This window comes from Argiope bruennichi, chromosome 7 (genome assembly GCF_947563725.1).
Source record: "Argiope bruennichi chromosome 7, qqArgBrue1.1, whole genome shotgun sequence".
NCBI lineage: Eukaryota > Metazoa > Arthropoda > Arachnida > Araneae > Araneidae > Argiope > Argiope bruennichi.
The window spans coordinates 70,177,245-70,197,563 of record NC_079157.1 but is presented as its reverse complement, the minus strand read 5'-3'; the positions used below and the strand labels follow the sequence as shown (position 1 = coordinate 70,197,563).

General features: G+C 26.4%; 1 protein-coding gene across 2 annotated transcripts in view; it reads right to left on the bottom strand.

The window, feature by feature from the left end:
• The window catches only part of LOC129975655 (centrosomal protein of 170 kDa protein B-like), a 35,539-nt gene extending 15,910 nt beyond the window's left edge, over window positions 1-19,629 (bottom strand). For both annotated transcript variants that reach the window (XM_056088756.1, XM_056088757.1), the window contains exons 1-12: window positions 19,476-19,629; window positions 17,181-17,421; window positions 15,930-16,019; window positions 15,505-15,583; window positions 12,275-12,366; window positions 10,949-11,159; window positions 9,496-9,758; window positions 8,559-8,628; window positions 8,161-8,465; window positions 5,345-5,408; window positions 4,630-4,926; window positions 2,967-3,472 (exon numbers count right to left, since the gene is read on the bottom strand). In XM_056088756.1, the coding sequence (XP_055944731.1) occupies window positions 2,967-3,472; window positions 4,630-4,926; window positions 5,345-5,408; window positions 8,161-8,465; window positions 8,559-8,628; window positions 9,496-9,758; window positions 10,949-11,159; window positions 12,275-12,366; window positions 15,505-15,583; window positions 15,930-16,019; window positions 17,181-17,294 (2,091 nt within the window). In that variant the 5' untranslated portion in view covers window positions 17,295-17,421; window positions 19,476-19,629. The remainder of the gene's footprint in view (window positions 1-2,966; window positions 3,473-4,629; window positions 4,927-5,344; window positions 5,409-8,160; window positions 8,466-8,558; window positions 8,629-9,495; window positions 9,759-10,948; window positions 11,160-12,274; window positions 12,367-15,504; window positions 15,584-15,929; window positions 16,020-17,180; window positions 17,422-19,475) is intronic.
• Between the last annotated feature and the right edge of the window lie 690 nt (window positions 19,630-20,319).

The following is a 20,319-nucleotide window of genomic DNA, read 5'->3' as shown; positions in this document are numbered from 1 at the left end:
TTCAGATCAAGGAATTGAAAAATTATTCCAATAGAAAAAAAGTAAATAAAACAATGCTAAAATTCGGCTCTTCTTTTACAAACTGGAAATTAATAAGAAAAAGGCACAAGAAAAAATAAGAAGGATACAAGATAAAATAAAAATGCACAAAGATTTAGAAATGGCACCAATAAAAAAAAGTTCCATTATTTGGAAGGAATTATGTAACAAGAATTGACCCTTATTTTTTGGATTTTCGAATTAATTACTTCAAACTGCATGTAATTTGTGCTCCAAAATTAAACTATAATATAATTATTGTTGATATTTGAATCAATAGTCAGCTATAATGCTCTTATGCTGTAATATACTATAAATTATTTCATTTGTGATGTTTGAATATTTCCATTTTAAAACAGTTTTTAAAATATAGGAGCAAGGTGCAAATGTAGATTCTTTGCTTTCTGCAGAAAATGAAAGTAGTAATTTTGAGTTTAAAAAATTGTGTTTTAATAAATTTAATTATATAAAAAAAGTGGAATTTCATTGTTATCACTTAAATTATATATTTAACATACATTTAATCTATATGTATGAATGCATTCTTTTGAATGTTAACATAACAAAAACTTCAAACTCAAAATAAAGAAAAATCACAATGGCCTTACAGGTTCAAACAGAAATTTCTAATGAAAAATAGCGGAACATGGAAGAACAATTCAATAATAATTAGAAGCACATTTTTAAGTAGAATGTATTCCAATTCTTTTATATTAATTATTCTAAAGAAAAATATCTCAGCAAGTAACATTTACAGAAGATCAACAAACCTGTTGGGTATTTTAAGATACCACTAATATACATATATCTTGCATACAACTGATTAAATAAGGGTATTAACAGAAAGAGAAAGAAGTCAACAGCTTTCACCCCTTTCCAACAGATGGCATTGTGCAGTCTTTAGAATATATTTTAGAGTTAATCCTCATAATTTATGTGTTGATCCAGATGTCAAGAAAAAACATTTTTTTTTTTTTTTGCCGCAAAATCATAATTTGTTGATAAATATTTTGCTATTCAAAACATTAAATGCCTCTGCAGCTCATGGTTCAATAGGATAAAATATTGGGTAAAGTAATGGTAATGGTTTAAAAACTGTGTATTCTCTCCAATCAGGAGGAAAGTTCTTTTACAAAGAAACATGATTTTTCAAAGCATTAAGCAATATTTATTTTTATTCTTTTCCATTGTATCAATATTGATACCAAATAACAGCAGCTTCAATGAGATAAAAGTTGTAATCAAAATGCACAAAATCACATCACATGATCAAATAAAGATAAAGCAGAAGTATAGGATGAAGGATTTAACAAAATTCTGGAATGGAAAAAGAATACTGAATGGAAACTGCAGCAGCTGAAAAAGATCATAATAAAAAGCAAGAACGAGGCAGAAAAGCAATCGTCAAATCAAAATATCAATCAGTCTTAGACAAATCCTATTCAATTATCATGCATAAACTTAAATGAATATTTCTTTCTTAAAGATATTTATAAATATTTATAGAACACCCAATATCATTCTATACCTACAGTATTACTTTTGATGGGTCTGTGGCCTATTAATACACCAGCATCTAACCCAATTGAAAGATACAAATTATTAATTTATGTTATTCAATATAATTCTAAAACAATTTTAAGAAAACTTAATATTAAATGACAGCACTAATAATGGTACTAAAAGTGTTGATAGTTTGATTTCATAAAAAAGTAGTTTTGCATAAATTTCTTCATTTTCAAATACTGCACTCTCATTGAATCAGTATGTAAATATTATTTCAACTACACCTTGTTTAGCAAACCAAAGTTCAAGAATAAGATTCTACTAAATAATAATCTGTTCCAATGTATATATATTGGAATTTTAATGATGGAATCATATAATCAAAGCCTTTAGAATATTCATATTAGCACTTTTATAGTACATAATGTGTGAGAAAAATTGCAATTACTTACAACTTGTTCCCTGAGATATGAAAATTGCTTTAAGAATATTTGAAATAGTTTGGTAGAAACAGTGACTAAATACCCCCCTCCCTTTCTTTTATCATTGGGGATGGGTGCTATCCCATTCATATTTAAACACCTGTGATCACGAGTGATTCCACAAAATAAATAATTTAAAAAAATTTCTGCTGAACCTTAGATTTTTAAAGTGATAGACAACTCTACAACTTTCATATCATTTCTTGGAAACAAATTACAAGATGGTAGCTATATTAAAGGCCTAAAATATTTGAAGTTAATATTAAAAGAATGACAGTAATTATATGATTGCTATTATTGAATTTCTAAATTTCATATTAGAATAATTAACATATGCCAATTAATTTTCTAAAATTCTATTAAGCATATCTTGCAATTCTATTAAAAAAAAAGAGAAACCCCATACAAAGGAAGGTTCAATTTAAGTTCTTTGTGCTGTGGTATACAGGTTGTAGGAACTATAGATCTAAATTGTAAGAGTACATTATAGAGAGCATTTATAATGCAACAATTACTTTAAATAAATGAAACATAAGATCAGAGTAATATGTTGCAAAGACAGATTTATCTCAAAACATGTAGTTTGGAAATGATTCTTAACTGTATGATTGTGCACAATTAGAGTGAAAATATTACTTTAAAAAACACGATAGTAATATCATGAATATTCTAGATGATTTAATTTATTATGCCTTAAGTTGGGTAACAATGAATATAAATGTAACAGTCAATGTCAGAGTATTTTAACACATATATCATAAAGAAATAACATGTTATTACATATTACAATATATGGCTTAAAATCTATTAAAATTCAATAATTTCATTGTCAAACCATTCTAAGTAACAGATAGTTAGTATTTAACTTGGCAAAATTTTAATTTATTCTAAATGGAATAATTTTTCAGAGTAATAAAGGATTGAAAATTTCTGACAAACCTTCCTTTTTAAAGGATCAGAGCACTGTGGAGCTAACTGTCGACCTGCAAATGGTTTATTGAGATTTGAAGACAGTCTGAAGCTCATTTTACTGCTACTGCTACCACCCCCACCTCCACTGCTACTATCATCACGAAGAGTTGAAGTGCTAGAAGACAGTTTTCCAGATTTCTTCATAGGTTTTGGCTGGCTACCTGATGTGGATGCACGGTTTTCTTTGCCTTTTTTACCACTCTCTGCTTCCAGTCGTGCCCGGCGCAGTGCAAATGCCCTATTTAGGCGCATCTGGGGACCTTGATCTGGTCGGCCCTGACCTGAATGGGAACTGTGCGAACTGGGTTCTGTGCTAGTGTCCGAGAGTATGCTATTATTTTCTGATTTGCTGCGATCCAGGTCAAGATCTGAACCGGATAGATTCCACGGAACTTTTTGCCACTGGATGCTTGTGTGAGGAGATTTGGAGCCTTCGGATCGACTATCAGTTGAGTGTCTTCGCGTCATTTCATCTGCAAAGAAACAAATAAAATATTTTAAGGAAAAAAATGAATTAATATTATGTTTTTTTTTCCTTACTTTACTTAAGAAAATGATACAAGGATAATAAAAATAAAATTTTATCCTTTAATCTAAATTTATCTAATCACAAGCATCAGTTACTAGAAAGAAATTTTCCCCATTCTTAAGGATGAACAATAATATTCTATAATAAAAATAAAAAGAAATTAATACCCCTCCCCTAAAAACGTTTTTTAGAATTAATCTTAAGGAGAAGAACAAAAATAAAAGTAATCTAATTTCTTGCATGATTTAAGTCATTAGAAGCGTTTTTCCTTTAAAATAATTTTTTTTACATCACATATATGGATTTATATTTCCATAAAAATACTTAGTATAGTTAGTTTTCAATTCTAATTTTATATTTTAATTTCAGGGATTTGTGGCTAAAAGGAATGCAAAAGACTAAAAAGAGGAAATAGAAAAAAAGACACAAAACATGTTAAGAAAAAATATGAATTGAATAGTCCATATAAAGAAAATATCAAAATTATAATCCAACTGGCATTTATATTCATTTCAAAATATTTATAAAAATAAGAAATCAAAAGCATCCGAGTTTTCCAAACATAGTTTAAGAAGTATATTGTCTATCACAAATTTAAATGATTACAAGGTCACAAATATGAAAGGAAAGTCATTACTTTATTGTAAACATACCTCACTAGAATATTTTAGAAAATATTTCCTTAATAGTCAATGGACTTTTCAGGCATATCTAAAATACATCACTAACTTTTTATTATTTTTTTTACAGGCTTTTCATTGATATGACTCAATAGGCATTTCATAGTTTGTTTTTGAGCGTCCACTACAGCGATATAAAAAAGTAGCATCATTTTGTGTACACAATTCAGATGCGGAAGAAATTTTTTAAAAATGAATTATGAATGAAAAATAAAGTTTCCCCCTTTCTGCAAAAATAATAAGTTCTATTTTCATTTACTACATCAATTATTCATCATCCCTTTTGTCCAATAATAATATATTTAAATATTGAATTTTTATCTATAACAAGAAAAACAGACAATATACATGTTGATATGCAAACTCATTGAATAAAAATGGAAATTAATCATTAAACAAATAAAAGATAAAGAAATATTACCTCTATTTAAGGATTCCCTACTAGATGGAGCAGCAGATAAATTATTAGATAATGAGCCAGGAGATTTCAAGGTGGAAGGTGTTTTCACTTTTCCAGGCGATTTAGGGGAAGTGGCCAATTTATTTCGTCGAGTCCTATCTGGAGTAGATGGAGGATCTGAAATTTTACGAGTGCGTTGTAGAGATCTTGGCAGAGTATCACTATGATTAAGGCTCTCAGTTGAGGCTGCAGGTGTAGGACCCTGACCTCTTGCACGACCATAAGTTTTACCAGTTGAGCTCCAATTCATGCCAGATTCTGTAAATATAAAAATTTCCATTATGATTAGTTACAATTCTAGTCAAAATGAGAGACAATAATATTAAACAGTAATGACAAAAAATTTATAGAGCATAAAAAAAGTATGCATAAAAATTAAATTGTGAGATTTCTTTAAAACAAAGATTATTGCTTCAGCATTTACCTTATTGTATTAAATTTACTTAATAAGTTGTAGAAAATTATTACTATAATATTATAGAACTATTAAAAGGGAAAAAAAAACCCCTTACAAAATTATTATTTTGTTTCACTTTTAAAATTTAAAACATATTTAAAATAAAACACCTGAAAGTAGTAATCTGGACTACCATGAAATAATTTTTAAAAATTAGAAAAATAGAAACTTAAAATTTTCTTCATTTGGTTTCTCCATTTATTACTTCAATATACGTACCTCGTTTAGGATTTATTGGCGTTTTTAAAATGGGCTGTTTGAGACGTCCATTCAACCGAGGAATCTAAAAGAAAAATGCGACTTGTTTAGTCATAAATGTGACAGATTCAAAATTTAGCCTGCATACAAAGAGTATTTAAAAATGGAAGTGGTAGAAGGGGAGAGGGTTATAAAAATCATAATTTTAATAAACATACTTAAGTTAAACTAAATTAGCACTTACAAATGAAATCAATCAATGGTAACTCTGATGATTTTATATTATTACAAATAATGAACTGTTCTTCCAAAGTCAAATATTCTTACATCTAATCCAGGGATGGGTCAAATCTGGCCCATGGATATAACTTTAATTTTGCTGGTCCGAGGCAAATTAAAAGAAATATATATTTATATATTAATCTCCTTTTCTACTTTGATTAAATATTAGATTTTTTTATTTCTTTTTTTTCAAAGGACTGCTGATCTTTTTACTTTCTCTACTTTTGTTCTACAAAACATAAATCGACGGAAATAACAAGCACAGACATCTTTCAACCGGTAAAGTGTTAAAAGAGGAAGTTCTTTGTTAGTTATAGCTGTAGATTGGTGCCAACAAGTGTTATCTCTTTCTCGGGGATCAGACATATGGGAATCCAATATAGGAGAATTAGACCTCAAATATGCACATTTTAAGCTCCAGCCAGCGGCTTTTTCGTTTGGTCCGAGTTCTAATATTATTGATTGTGTATGGAAAGATTGCGGGCATACAGCATCATTGTGAATAGTGGTGAAATTATTAAAAGTATAGCGTAGTTAATGCTTGTTTGGGTTATTTGTAAAATATTTCAACCCCAAAATGGCTACTAAAAATGTAAAGTTGATTCAGAGTGCTGTGCTTTTAATAATGAATGGACCTCAAAATATATTTTACAGTTGTAAAAGATAAACTAGCATGTCTCATCTGCAATGAAGCTGTAAACTTACTATCTTAAAGAGAAAATATATATAACAAGAAAGAAAATATTTATAATCAAATTTTCATCACTTTTTATGCAGTTGAATATAAAAGCAAAATATTATTTTAAAAAATTTAAATATCAATAAATATACCAATTAGTTTTAAAGACACTGTAATCATATTCAGCACAATTTAACTGGACATACATATATACTTCACAGCTTTTTTAAGGTTTTTATTTTACGTTTCCAAATTATTGTCAAGATTTAAAAAATAAATCATTTTATTTTTGTACAATTAGTAACATTTTCCTATAATCCACTTGTTATTTGCTTTCTCCTCCAAAAATACTGTTTATGTTTAGTCATGTTGAATAAAATAAATACCTCATTTAGAAATTTTTTTTAAAAAAAGATCAACAAATAATCTAAAAAAATCCTCTTAAAAATATCTTAATGGGAGGACAGCTCCACTCTGAGACAAACTGATTTCAAAACCATACAAATTAAATGACAGTTATAAAAATAATTTTAAAAACACTATAACAAAAATGAACAAATTTGAATCAGATGAATTAATAAAATTGCAACATTAACCCTTTAAGCGGTCAATTATTTTACCAGAAATGCTTCCAAAAAAGGCATATTTTTTATTGCATATAATTAAGTACCATACTTAATAGAATAAGAATATTAAGAATTTTTTTTATTTTTTTTTCACTTTTAATGCTTTTACAGCATTTTTTATTTTACAATTTTGGACACAAAACCCCCTAAATGTTTGCTTTTTTCAAGTACATTCTGCATGCATCTGAGCTCACTGCACGAGTCATCTGAGGAATAATCCAATTCATTAGAAGAAATATCTGTATCAGAATGTAGTTCATCATCCAACAAGAAAGTATTTTCGTCGTCTATTCCATCCATAATTTCCATAAGATTCACAAGCACGGCATACAGTAGAACAAAAATTTCAAAGAAAAGTTTTCGCTTTCCCGCTACATAGAAAAACCCTGATGAAAAGCATTTCATTTACATGGGCAAGCCAAACCATCTGTTGAAAAATAATAATACTAAATAGTCTCTTTCAATAATGAAAAATGCGGGCAAACCAGAAAAGGAAAGGAGAAAATATCGATGCCCGTACGCCGTACGGGCAAAACAGATGAGGCCAATTTCGGGTAGCACGTACACTGTACGGGCAAACTGCTTAAAGGGTTAAAAAAGAAAGGTAATTTGGAAATTTAATGTTAAAACCTAAATATATATCAATATAGTATACCTAAATATATAAAACCCAAAAATATAGACGTAGAGAATTTAAAACTCTCATACATTTCTTATAAATGATGATAATGAAGTTAAAAAAAGTAGATATGATAGTAAAATAGTTATAAATAAAAAGTATGCGAATAATTTTGAAAATTGTAAAAAAATGTTGATGCTCATACGACTCTTTTTTCTAAAGCAAGCCATCTAAAGAGCAGAAATCTATTTTTAATAATGCACTGGAAAAGAAATTCCCTTTCGAAGGAAGGCAATACTGACCCTAATTTGCTAATTCAAAGTTTTTAGGAAATTTTGACATAAAACCCAATTTTAGCTACAGCTTGAAATAATAAAAAAATAATCAGAAAATGGTAACAAATACATTGAAATTTATAATATGATTATCTGAAAAATTATTAGAACTTCTTAATTTTTTTTACATCAGACAAAAGATTAGTTTTACAATTTAGAACAAATATTTATAAGAATATAACAGTAATACCATATTAATACTTTTTGCTGTTTGTGCGAATACTTTCATTAATTTTATGGAAAATCTTTTCATTCATATTCAGTACAAATTTACTCATGCTTCAATAAATAACTACCTGCTTGTTAGAGGATGAAGTTGTGCTTGAAGAATACGAAGACGACTGAACAGAATTTGATAGCTGAATAACCCCAAAGACTTCATCTATCTTCTTCCGAGCTTCTTCCACATCACAGTCAGCCTGTTCCGTTTCAACAGTATAAGTGCCTGCCTCACTACGCTCATCCACATCATTTGGACCAGATGGATGCTTCTCTTTATTGTTTAGTTCATCAGGAGCCTCAGGAGATACTTCACCATTTAACATTTTCTTAATTAAAAATGATGTTGAATCTGTGATCTTACCAATTTCTTCATTGATATCTTTAAAGGAACAAATAAAAAGCCAGCATTAAAATAAATAAATAGACAATATAGTTGAAGACAAAACAATATGATTTAATGGAAACACCATACCTTTCAAATCAGCAGTACCAAATTGAGTTCTAGCTTTTGGAATGGGTGGTTTTGCATCAGTTAATGGTAGCTATAATTAAAATAAATAAATAAATAAATAAAATAAAATAAAACAACAGTTCTTGAACATTATTAAATTCATCCATATTTAATGACTATAATATTTATATAGTACTACAGTACTAGTTTAGTTTGTTCCATAGTCTTTCAAAAGTTTCCCCAAATATCTGAATAATTAGATACATAAAAGTAATTGAAGAAAAATATATTCACGGTATATTTTTCAAGGTAGTTAGAATTCAAGATATTTCTACAATCCTTAAAATTTATATTACTTTAATTTTTACAACCATAAATAACTAATATAGCTGAATGACAAAAAGATTTGTTTTCAAATTGATATGCATAATAAAGGTTTCTTCTTGAGTTTGCATGTTTCTTAATCATAAATTGAAATTAAGTTTATACAACACAATTTCATACCAAACGACTTTCTTTATTAACAAGTGATAAAAAGGAAATTTATTTTTCATCCCATTTAAAAAAGATGGACTGATTTTTTTTAAAGTAATAGTTGATTTAAACACTCATATAAAATTTGAAATTTACGATACAAAAATGGAATTACTTGTTACTACGAAGCATGTCCTGAAAATGAGGATCTGTATTATCACAAAATATGGTGGATGGTTTCATTTATTAATTAACGATTGAAAAGCAATAGGATTTCAGCTCACCCCACCCCCATATTTAATCAGAATCTAAAAACCTTTTTTTAAAAAAAATCAATAAATCTGAAATATATATTTTCAATAATCAAGGCAGGCAATTGAACAAAATTTATTTAAGAAGCTTTGATTACAATAGCATGCTAAGCAAGTGTAAAAATAATTCATTATTAAAATGAATTGATTTAGAGAAGGAACAAAATTCTTACTTTTTTTGGACTTGGTTCTGTTTTGCTACTTTTTTGAAATGAAACTCTATTTTCAGAATCCAGTTTAGTAGGAGCAAATTTACTAATACTATCTCTAATTCCAAGCTTTTTCCTAGGAGTATTTGCTTCAGTTTCAAAAGCAATAGTGAATGCAGTAGCTGCAGGGGATGAATGAGCAGATCCAGTATCACGTTCATCGCCAGTTGTAGTTCCACAATTTGGAGGGGCAGAACATGAGGATGTTTCACTCCTTTGGCTATAATCTGAAGCATGCAGAGTATTAAGATTACATAAAGAAAGTGCAGAGATAATTTTCACATATACATATAAATTAACATAAAAATTAAACAAGACAATTATCAACATTTTGGTCACTTTGACAAATATAAGTGTGGATAATTGATTTCTGTGATTAATATTCATTCTACTTTTCAGTCTTTTTTTTTTTTTTTTTTTTTTTTTTTTTTTTAATTTTAACAAACCGTTGCTCATATATTTATCCATTTTAAAGTAATCATCTAAAAGCTATGTTGAAATTCAAATGATTAATTACCATTTTCTCAATAAATAAAAGCATATTAAAATGCAATGCTTTAAAAAGGTGTTAATAACTGTCTATTTAACCCTAAGAAGAATTTTTCAATATCTTAACAATAAAAAAAAAATTAAATATCATCTACTATAAAAAATATATTTATCAAAAGTATATTTCAGAAAAGTATTACTACGATAACAAACTACAATAAATTCAAACAACTCAGTCATTAGGAATAAAATAAAATAATTACTCTGAAATTTTAGCAACAAAATTTGTTCATTTGAAAAGAAACTTTTCTTGAAGAGGTACGAATTAATATTAAACTTTATTAGTGAGCAAAGTTTGTACATCACACATGCATTTGGGGAGGAGATGCAGTATTAAAAATTAGTATGCTTTTAGAACCCATCAGTTATTTTTACTAACCAAATCCTTTCTTTTTAAATTAAAAAAAAAAAAAATCTTTTAAATTTGGACATGTAGAAAAATAAATAATAGATGTATGAATCTTCTTATCTGCATTTTGAAACTCTAATATGAATTAACCAGATTTACTTCTTACAATGAACAAAATTAACAATACCTTAACTTTTTAATTGCTCAAACAGACAATTTCCTTTCTTTTTTTTTTCTTCAAAAAAACTTTTATAAATTAAAGTTTTTATAAAAAAAGAAAGAGAAAGGGCTACTTTTTACCTTTCTGACGAGGAGGATTCGCCATTTAAGTTCAAAGCGTTAATTATAAAATGTCAATTAAAAATAATAATAAAATTAAAATTTATTCAAAATCTTCAAATGAAATTTCAGACTAAAATTCAACAAAAAATGCAATATATTTGTGAACTTCCAAAATTTACCCTCATAGATCTACAGAAAATAGGTAGAAAACATATTACAGATGCAAATAATCTATACCAGGGCTATCAGAGAGAGCACCATCTTGTCCAATCCAATCCCAATCTTTGTCTTGTTGCTTTGTATTAGGGAGATTCAAAGGCAATGTGTCTGGAGGGTTGTCTTCTCTAGTCAAACTTGGCAATTCAGAACTAAGAGAAGGTTTCTTAATAGAAGATTCTTCTGGTTTTGAAGGTGCTTTCTCGCCTTTTAAAGTTTCTTCTGAAACAATCTGAAAAAAAATAAAAAAATAAATAAATAAGTTTTCAGCATTTAAAAACACCACTTTATTTGAATTATATAAATAATGGGTGAGGCATGTGTGTGGGGGGGGGAGGGGGAAGATTAACATTCTTTAAAGTTATTTTATGCAATTTTAAAATAAAAATGTCTAAAATATGGTTTTATGAAACATTTATTTGAAATAAGAATTTTTTAAAAGTACAGTGGGGGTGGGGGGAGAGGACTGCTATTTAATAGAAATATTTAAATTCATATATATATATATATATATATATATCAATCCTGTTTCCAGATACAAATTTTTTTGAACAAATGAAATGGTCCAATATAGATATTCATAATAAAATTAAAATACTTAATACTTTAGGGATTAAAATTCAACAAAGGTAGAACACTTTTGCCTAAAAACTTTATTAGCATCTTTTGAGACTTTATTCTCTTCTATTAGAACCATATGCTAATAAAGCTTCTCTAATTGAATATTTTGAACAGTTTATATTGATATATATAATAAACCAATAAATAATACATATATATAGCACTGTACCATTAATCTAGCTATGCATCAAACATTATGTTTCATTGTAATGGGTAAAAATGATAATCCCCTTGAGAATATCATTAATCTAGCTATGCATTAAGACAATATGAGTATTCAAACTCACTAAACAGAATAAAATGCATGAACCAAATTATATCAGATAATATAAAACATAAAATACTGATAATATCCATTATCTCAACTAGTATCAACATAAAATATTTATAATCAAATTTTATTAAAGCTGAACTTCAATTGACACTTTTTAAATACTTTCGCAGGAACTATAAAACTAGGCTTTAATGAATTGATTATATTATATAAACATCCTACACATCAAGTCTCTCTGCCTCATATACAACTTTTATGTCATGAGTATAGATTCCATTACAATGATTTGGCTACATTCCATCAATTACTTTAACATGATAACATAATGTATATGGGAAATTTAATATGATAACTTTTCATATTTTTTTATTACCACAAAAAGGGGGAAGTGAAGGAAGCAAAAGAAGCTGCGATCTGTGAACTTTTCAAAATAAAACAAAAATATTATTTACCTTTTCACCTTCTTTTTCAGGAGATTTCGGAGCTTCTTCTTTACTGGGAGAAGTTGCACTGGTGCTCTTTTCCAAATAAAAAACATCAGGTCTTATCATGTTGTTAAAGAAAGCCATTGAATTTTTGAACCAAAATTTATAATGGAAGGGATGTTTATAATCAATATTCATAACGTCTAAAAAACATATTTGACTACAGATTAATGTAGTCACCAATGCTGAATTATTTGGGGGTAGTTTCTCACTAAATATAATCGAGATAATTTTTTTATTGGAACCCTAAAAGTTGTTTATTACCATTTTTGATAGTCATTCAATATGGTGGACAATTGGTGAGTTTTTTTTATACTTTATATAAAATGGTACATTAATTTTAAATTTTACAAAATTTTTGCATGAAATATTTTTGTTTTGCATTAACACTTAAAACACTGGAAATTTAAGTAATATATATTATAAAGAAAATTTATTAAAAACTATCAAACCAATGTAAAATAATTTATGATTTATATATTATAAATATATCTCATTCATTTCAGTCCATACCAATGTTTTAAAAACACTCCTCAATTAGCTAATTTGTCTCCCAATTCATACAAACAAAATATTAAAACTATTCATTTAGTTTACATATTATATATTTAAAAGTATATTATATCTTTATAGAAGTTAATTATTGTTTGAGTTAACACAACAGTGTTATTTTATCTTCAATACTCTCAAATTTTGATGTTTCAACTATTATTAATTTTTTAACTATTAGAACCAAACATCATTATAATGATTATACCAACAATTATATTATTTAATTGATTACAAATTACATATTTAAGATACTAACATATAAATGAAAAACAGAATGCAAAGAACACCGCTAATGTGGCTGTAATAAATGTTACTTCCTTTGTATTACCAAAAACCAATTAATCCTGTATTCAAATTTAGATAAAAATATTCATTTAATGTGATCGCTATATTGTTTAATGTTACAAATTTTGAAGTAAATAATTCAACAATCCTTCATTTTCAACTAGCACTGCTCATGGTATTGCTTGCAACAGTTAAAAAGAAAGATCTGAGAGCTCTTTTTCATTGGATGGAGTTCATATTCTTTTGTTAGGATTAAAGTGATCTGTATTAATTTAAACTGATAGCTACACTGTCAAATCTAGTTTGAAATTTGTTTTTATCTAAAGTGGAATTATTAGAGTAAACTGGATGGGGGGGGGGAGAAAAAAAGAAGAAGAAGAAAAAGAACTGATTTTAGAGTTATAGGAAAGTTGAGGTATATTAATTAATTGGCATGAAAATTTACCTAAAATTAATCATCAAGGAATAATTGTCAATAAGTAACAATTAATAAATCATTTGATTGGTATTTTTGAAATAAATTCTGGTTAGACTTGAAGTAGGTATTTCTTTTCTCTTGATATGAAAAAAAAAAAAAAAAAAATACATATATGATTTTATCTAATTCAGTGATTATTGTCAATTGGTTAATATTATAAAAATTCTTGTCCCAAAATTATCAAATTAAGCTGCATCTGCTGTACTTACAGGTATTTTTATTTTTAAAAGTACAAAAACTACTATTTAATTGTGCATTTCATAAGAAAACATATTTACAAATGAAATTTATCAAAGTCAAATTTCTTCTGATTTTCTCCATCTTTTAATTTTGGAAAAAATGCATGTGCACATAAAATACACCTTATAACAAATATAACTTATTTGTTATAAGGTGTACTTGTAAGTTGTATTTGTATAGGTGTAATTGTATAAGGTGTATAACAATAATATTATAAGGTTTAAAATAATACAGAGAGATAAATCTAATAAGTTATAACAATACTCATGATTTAATTGAAAAACAAATTAAAGAAATATTATTATAGTTTTTCTCTACAAATATTGACAGGAATATCACATATATTATAGAAAGAAAAAAGAAATAAATGACAACGACAAAATAACTACTAAATACAAAAGTGCTTCCAAAAGATACGAATTAATTTCAAAGATTTAATTAAAGTGATTTATTTCTCTGTTGCTACAATTTACAATTTTCTGTTAGTGCAAATAATATTTGCACTAACATTGCAAACAATTAGAATTATTTTCCAAGACAAAATCCAAAATAATAATTAAAAAATCTTTGATTGAAGATATTTTGCAAGTGGGATTTTTAAGCAATTATAATGCTTTGGTTTTAATAGCATATTTATTAAAACCTTACAAACTGATTTTTAAATACTAATAGCTATAAAAACTGGCCAAGAACTGGTTATTTCCTGTTTAATTTAAATAAAAGAGTGCAGAAAAAAATCATGAGAAGATATGAAGAAAAGAAATATGTCCTGCAAATAAAACGTCAGCAGAAAAGATTACAAATTGAAGAACCATGCAAAGCATCACAAAAGCAGGCTTCAGTTTTCAGTTACATCATAAGAGAAAATTTCAAGGTTTGACTTCAACATAAATAAGACATCACAAATATACAAATAATTGATGAATCAATATGATAACAAAAATGTATATGATAACGAAATGTAAATAATATTTTCTCTTGAATGACAATTCTGCATTATGCAACTTTATAATGCTAAAAAAGATTCATATCCAATAAATTTTTAGGATATATTTGAAAATTCTTGAATTGTTAAATGGATTGAAGAAAAGACTTCTTTTATAATTTTGGCAGTAGTGAAAAATAATGAAAATTGATCTTTGAAACTGATCAATAAAGAAATAAAAATAATGTAGAATACTAAACATATGATATATTATCTAAAAATTTATTGATATATGCTGATGGATTTATTAACATCTACACTAAAAAAAAAAAAAAAAAAATAGATATTGAAGCAAGATTCTGAATCAGTACATCAAGCTAAATTAATATATGTTTGGTTCCATATCAATTAACAGACTTATTTGAAACAAAGGGAATGGCAAACTTCTTTAGCTGATCTAAATACTTTAGATATTGCATCTAGGACATTTTAGAGGTTAAAGTAAGCACTAAGTAGCAAAAAAATTAGACTATCTTTCATTTTCATTTTGTGTAAATGAGACAGATTATCACTGAAAATAATTTATGCTGTAATTGGACAATGGGTCTATTTTTGTATTTTTCATTATGTATTTAATGCCTATAATTATTATTCAATATTAGCAAATATATTTAGTAACGATATACTGAAAGTATAAAAGTAATCATGAAAGGATATCATATCCAAATCTAATGCAATCCAGACGTTTCAATTTTACATATGTCTGCTCAGGAATTCTAATTCCATTCACATAAGTCTGAAATTAAATAAAAAAACATAACAAAAATTGCATATATATTCAACTCATTTTGTTCTTTCAAAATTAAGCTCAAGAGCTTAATTCTGAAAGAACAAAAAGCTGAAATTTACAACAAGAAATAAATTATTTGAAAATTTTCTATTTTTAATCTAAAAAAAAAATGTTAAAACTGTATTTAAACTACATTACATTCAGGTTACAAATAAAAAGATTACACTTTAGCATGTATTATTTCATTTACATTACTTTATTATTTAAAACCAACATAATACAAAATGAAGCATAGCAGTGGCTACATAATATATAAAAAAAATTCAAGGAAACATTATGTATGTATTCTTACCCCAGTCAGACTGTTTAAATCTTTGATGTGAAATTTCTGTTCACCATTGTTGTAACATAAAACAGCATGTCTCTTGTCAGCACTAGCAGCCTATAAAACATTTTTCTTTTACAAAATTAAATATTAAAAACATTCATCAGGAATACAGTATGTTGTTACATACATACTAAAAATAGAAAGTAAAGAACTTAAAATGAATATAAATTTTTGTGCTCAAAAATAGTTTCACAGCATTTAAATTTATGAACAATTTTTTTTTAAAGATATATCTTATCTAAAATTAAATAGAGGAAGAAGAGAAAGATAAAGAAAACAAACAAACATTTTTTTTAAAGTAATATAATAAAGAAATAAGCATGGAGATATGGATTTTAGACCTTCTAAATGATTTTTCAGATTAAACTAAATTAATGAAACAAAATGCAAAATAATTAGATAGATAATATTCCTTAAAGAAGTATAATTTATTTTAAAATATAATCTGAGATAGCTGAAATCATTGCTTTGCAACAATATAAAAAAAATGTTTCTATAAATTTTAACAAAAAGCAGAAGTATACTAAAAACAAAATTTTAATAATGAAATTTAATTTTATTATTAATTTTTTAATTAATTAATTTCATTAATCAGTTATTATAATAATAAGAAAATACTAGCATAAAATCTCTAAATGAGTAATTGTGAATATAGCAAGAAAATCCCATAAACTGAAATATACAACCTACAAAATAAATAAAACTTATTTAAAAGTAGTAAGATAAAAGAATAACTAAAGCAAGTTATATTTTAAAATATAACATTTCATTTTTAACATATCAAATGAATATTAAATGAATTTTAATACATCAGATTTAATAATTTAATGTCATTGAACAAGAACATTTAACAAAGAAAAAAAAGTACTTTATATTTAATTTTTTCCCAACTCATTTCTTTTTCAATCTAAGCAATAATAAGCCCTAGTTCAATAAATGTTTCTCTTCTCACAAGAGAAAGGAAAAAGGAAATACAGATGGAAATCAATGCAACTAACTTCCTGAACAATTGATTTCCAGGAAAAACAATTGATATCTGTCACATCTTTCTAACATTTTTTTAATGGTAACTTAAAAATATTTATTTTATTATTTACACCAATTTGAAATAATTTATAATTATAAATAGAATCTAAATAAATAAAATTAATAAAAAAAGTTTAAACAATATCTGAAGTTAAATCTGTATCTTTATAAATAATATTAGTTTATTACCTGTAAAACAATATCACATTCTTCTCTTCCAATAAATATCATCCCATGAGAAAGATCATGGGTACGCCCATCCTTGCCAACAAGCACCCATGAGTCATCACCTTTCTTACTCATGAGTTAAATATTTGTTTTCCTACTGTCAGAAATATACTCGATTTTTGAACATTGATATTTCTAAGTCTGTTTGATATATAAATTAAAATACTATAACAGGAAACAAATGTTTCAACCAGTTGACTACCTAAAAAGGAAATAACTTTATAAATCGAGAACAAGCAAACATTTAATTTTATATATATATATATATTAATTTTATAAAAGATAGACAAAGTTATCACAAGATATCAAATTTAGCAATAATAAATGGAAGTATTTGGAATAGTAATCATAAAGAACACCATGTAATTAAAAAGAATTATGCAATAAATAAAAACTAAGATCTATAAGCTATAACAAAAATTATATAACTAATTTGAACTGATTACATTCATCAACAATACTCAAATATAACAATGAAGATCTAACAGAAATAAACTCTTCAGTATTTAAAAGCTTAAGAACACTATAAGCTCAGAGAAAATTTAGGAAATGCAGGGAGAAAATGGCTGTTTTATATTTAAAGCAAATAGCACAAAACCCTTTATTCTTTGAAATGTAAGTAAAAAATTATGCTTCTTGCACAAAATAACCATAATTTAATAATCTTTCACAAAATATATAATAATCTCTTTATCTGCTTCGGGATTATTTATCAATGATTGAGACAATTTTGCTGAGAATGGTACACATTTGTAGACACTATATATTAGATAGAGACACTATTACTTTTTTTTTTTTTTTTTTTGTGTGTGTGTGTATGCTGATGTTGCTGAAATAAGATAATATCACTATGCAGCTGCTTTTTACTTAATCTAGATATAGAGAACATTATATCTTATATCAAATCTGTTATAAAAATCAAAATAATAAGAAATTAAAGATAAATGAAACGTGTCAATTTCTCCTTTAATGACTGGTATAAGCAATATAAAATCCCCTATCACCAAATAACACATATTCTTTAATTTTTATATTATTTTATTAGAATCTGTAGAATATTTCACAGATGGAACAGTTACTATAAGGTTTAATCATTTAATATACCATTTCCTTTTCCCACAGGGTTTAAAAAAAGAAGACAACAGTGCACATTCTGATAGTATATTATTAAGCTTAACACTAATGGTATGTGCAATTTTAAATATTCCTCAGAATGTAACAGGTAAATCCATCAATTACCAGTAAATTTAACTGCAACTTTTACATCTAGCTCTCATGTAACTTAGATTAAAAACTCGATTTTAAAATTGTTCAACTGTTAACTATGATTGCAATATCTCATTTGCAGAATATTAAATTTATTTCTTAGTTTTCTTCTATATAACAGAAGGACTTCGAAAAAAAAATTATTTTATATACTCCTAAATTAATGATTGAGGATTGATAACATAATGAAGTTTTAATCCTCGCCTCCCTCCAAAAAAATTACCAAACCATTATTTTTAGTTTGACCCATGTTTCTTGAAGACTAACCTTTTATCATACTAACATTTTAATTTGATTTTTCTATCAGTTTTTAGATGTTCTTTTTTTTCGTTAGAAAGAAAATAGGAAGAACATTTGTCTTTAAAATATGCTTATTCATTCCTTAATACAAAGTTTTGCCTTGAATTCTATATTACACAGAGTCTGGCTTTTGATACATATAAACAAATCAATCTTTAAATGGGAATTTCTTTGTTTTCAGATTCTGCTCTCAGGTTTTCTACCAAAACATTATTAGAACATCTGATAGCTTTTAAATAATAATAATAAAAAAAAAACAGACACAAATGTATGTTAAACAAGAACACTACAGACGAATTTAAAATACATGAAATAGGTGTGGTTAAAATCTCTGCAAAATCTTGACTTTTTTTCATAAAAAATAGCAGTAGGAAATGAATAGTGCGATGAAAACAAAAATATTTTATTAAATATATAAAGGAGAGGCTAATAACCTTTATAAAATTTTGAGAATTAAAAAAAAATTGGATTTCACTACATGGTTGATACGCGAAATTTCATATGAAAATGGACATTACTTAAGTAAAAAAAATGCCATCTGAATAAAACGACGTCTTAGATACTTTTACAAAATAAATGAAAAGAGTCAAATAGCAAATGTTCGTGTAAATAAACTAATTAACAGTAAAAAAATGAGCGTACAAAATTGCTTAATTAAATGCGGCACGACCATTAAAAACGTTAACATACCTTTCTAAGAGTATAACAGATTATACATCTGATCAGATTAATAATCAATTATATAAACGAATTTCTGTGATAACTTCAAAAACCGAAAACAAAAATTATATCTTCAAAATTTTCGGATTGTTGTTCAGACAGAACAGACGAGACAAAAATCGAGAACAGAATTACTCAAACAGTTACAGTCAAACTGCTTTGACACGAATAAAAATGTAATGAAAATATCAAAATGTTACATTTCTAGCTTTTCCAAGTTTCGAAACTCATGATCCTTCACATATTATATCCTTATTTGTAATTGTAAGAACTCTAATAAATTATAAATACATGCTATATGAGACTAATAATTCCATTTTTAATGTCAATAAAAACTGTTGCTTCATATGCAATAATATTAAATCTTACTTCAAAAAAAAAACGCTTGCGTACCAATCTATGATTCGTTCTAAAATCAATGAGGGAGACTTATTGAAAATTAAAATAAAACTGAATACCCCGGCATGACGCATATGTTTGGGCGTATCCATCTCTCCCCCGCAGACAATTTTAATAAAACCAGTTTTTAGATCTCGATTCTTCTTGATATTAAATGGACCTCTTAAATCTTTGAGTTTGCAAATGGAAACTATTTTATTTATTTATGTTATCTCAATTATAAAAAAAACCTGTTTCATTGTTAATTTTTTAGTTATCTTTTTTTTTTAAATTAACACATACTGAGAGAAAATTTTCTTATTCTTTCTTTTATTATATAAAGTGAATGAAAACAAATGAATTCTATGCTTTTTCATATACTCAAATTGAATAAAAACTGATATATATTTAAGTTTTTATGACTATAATCAGCAAT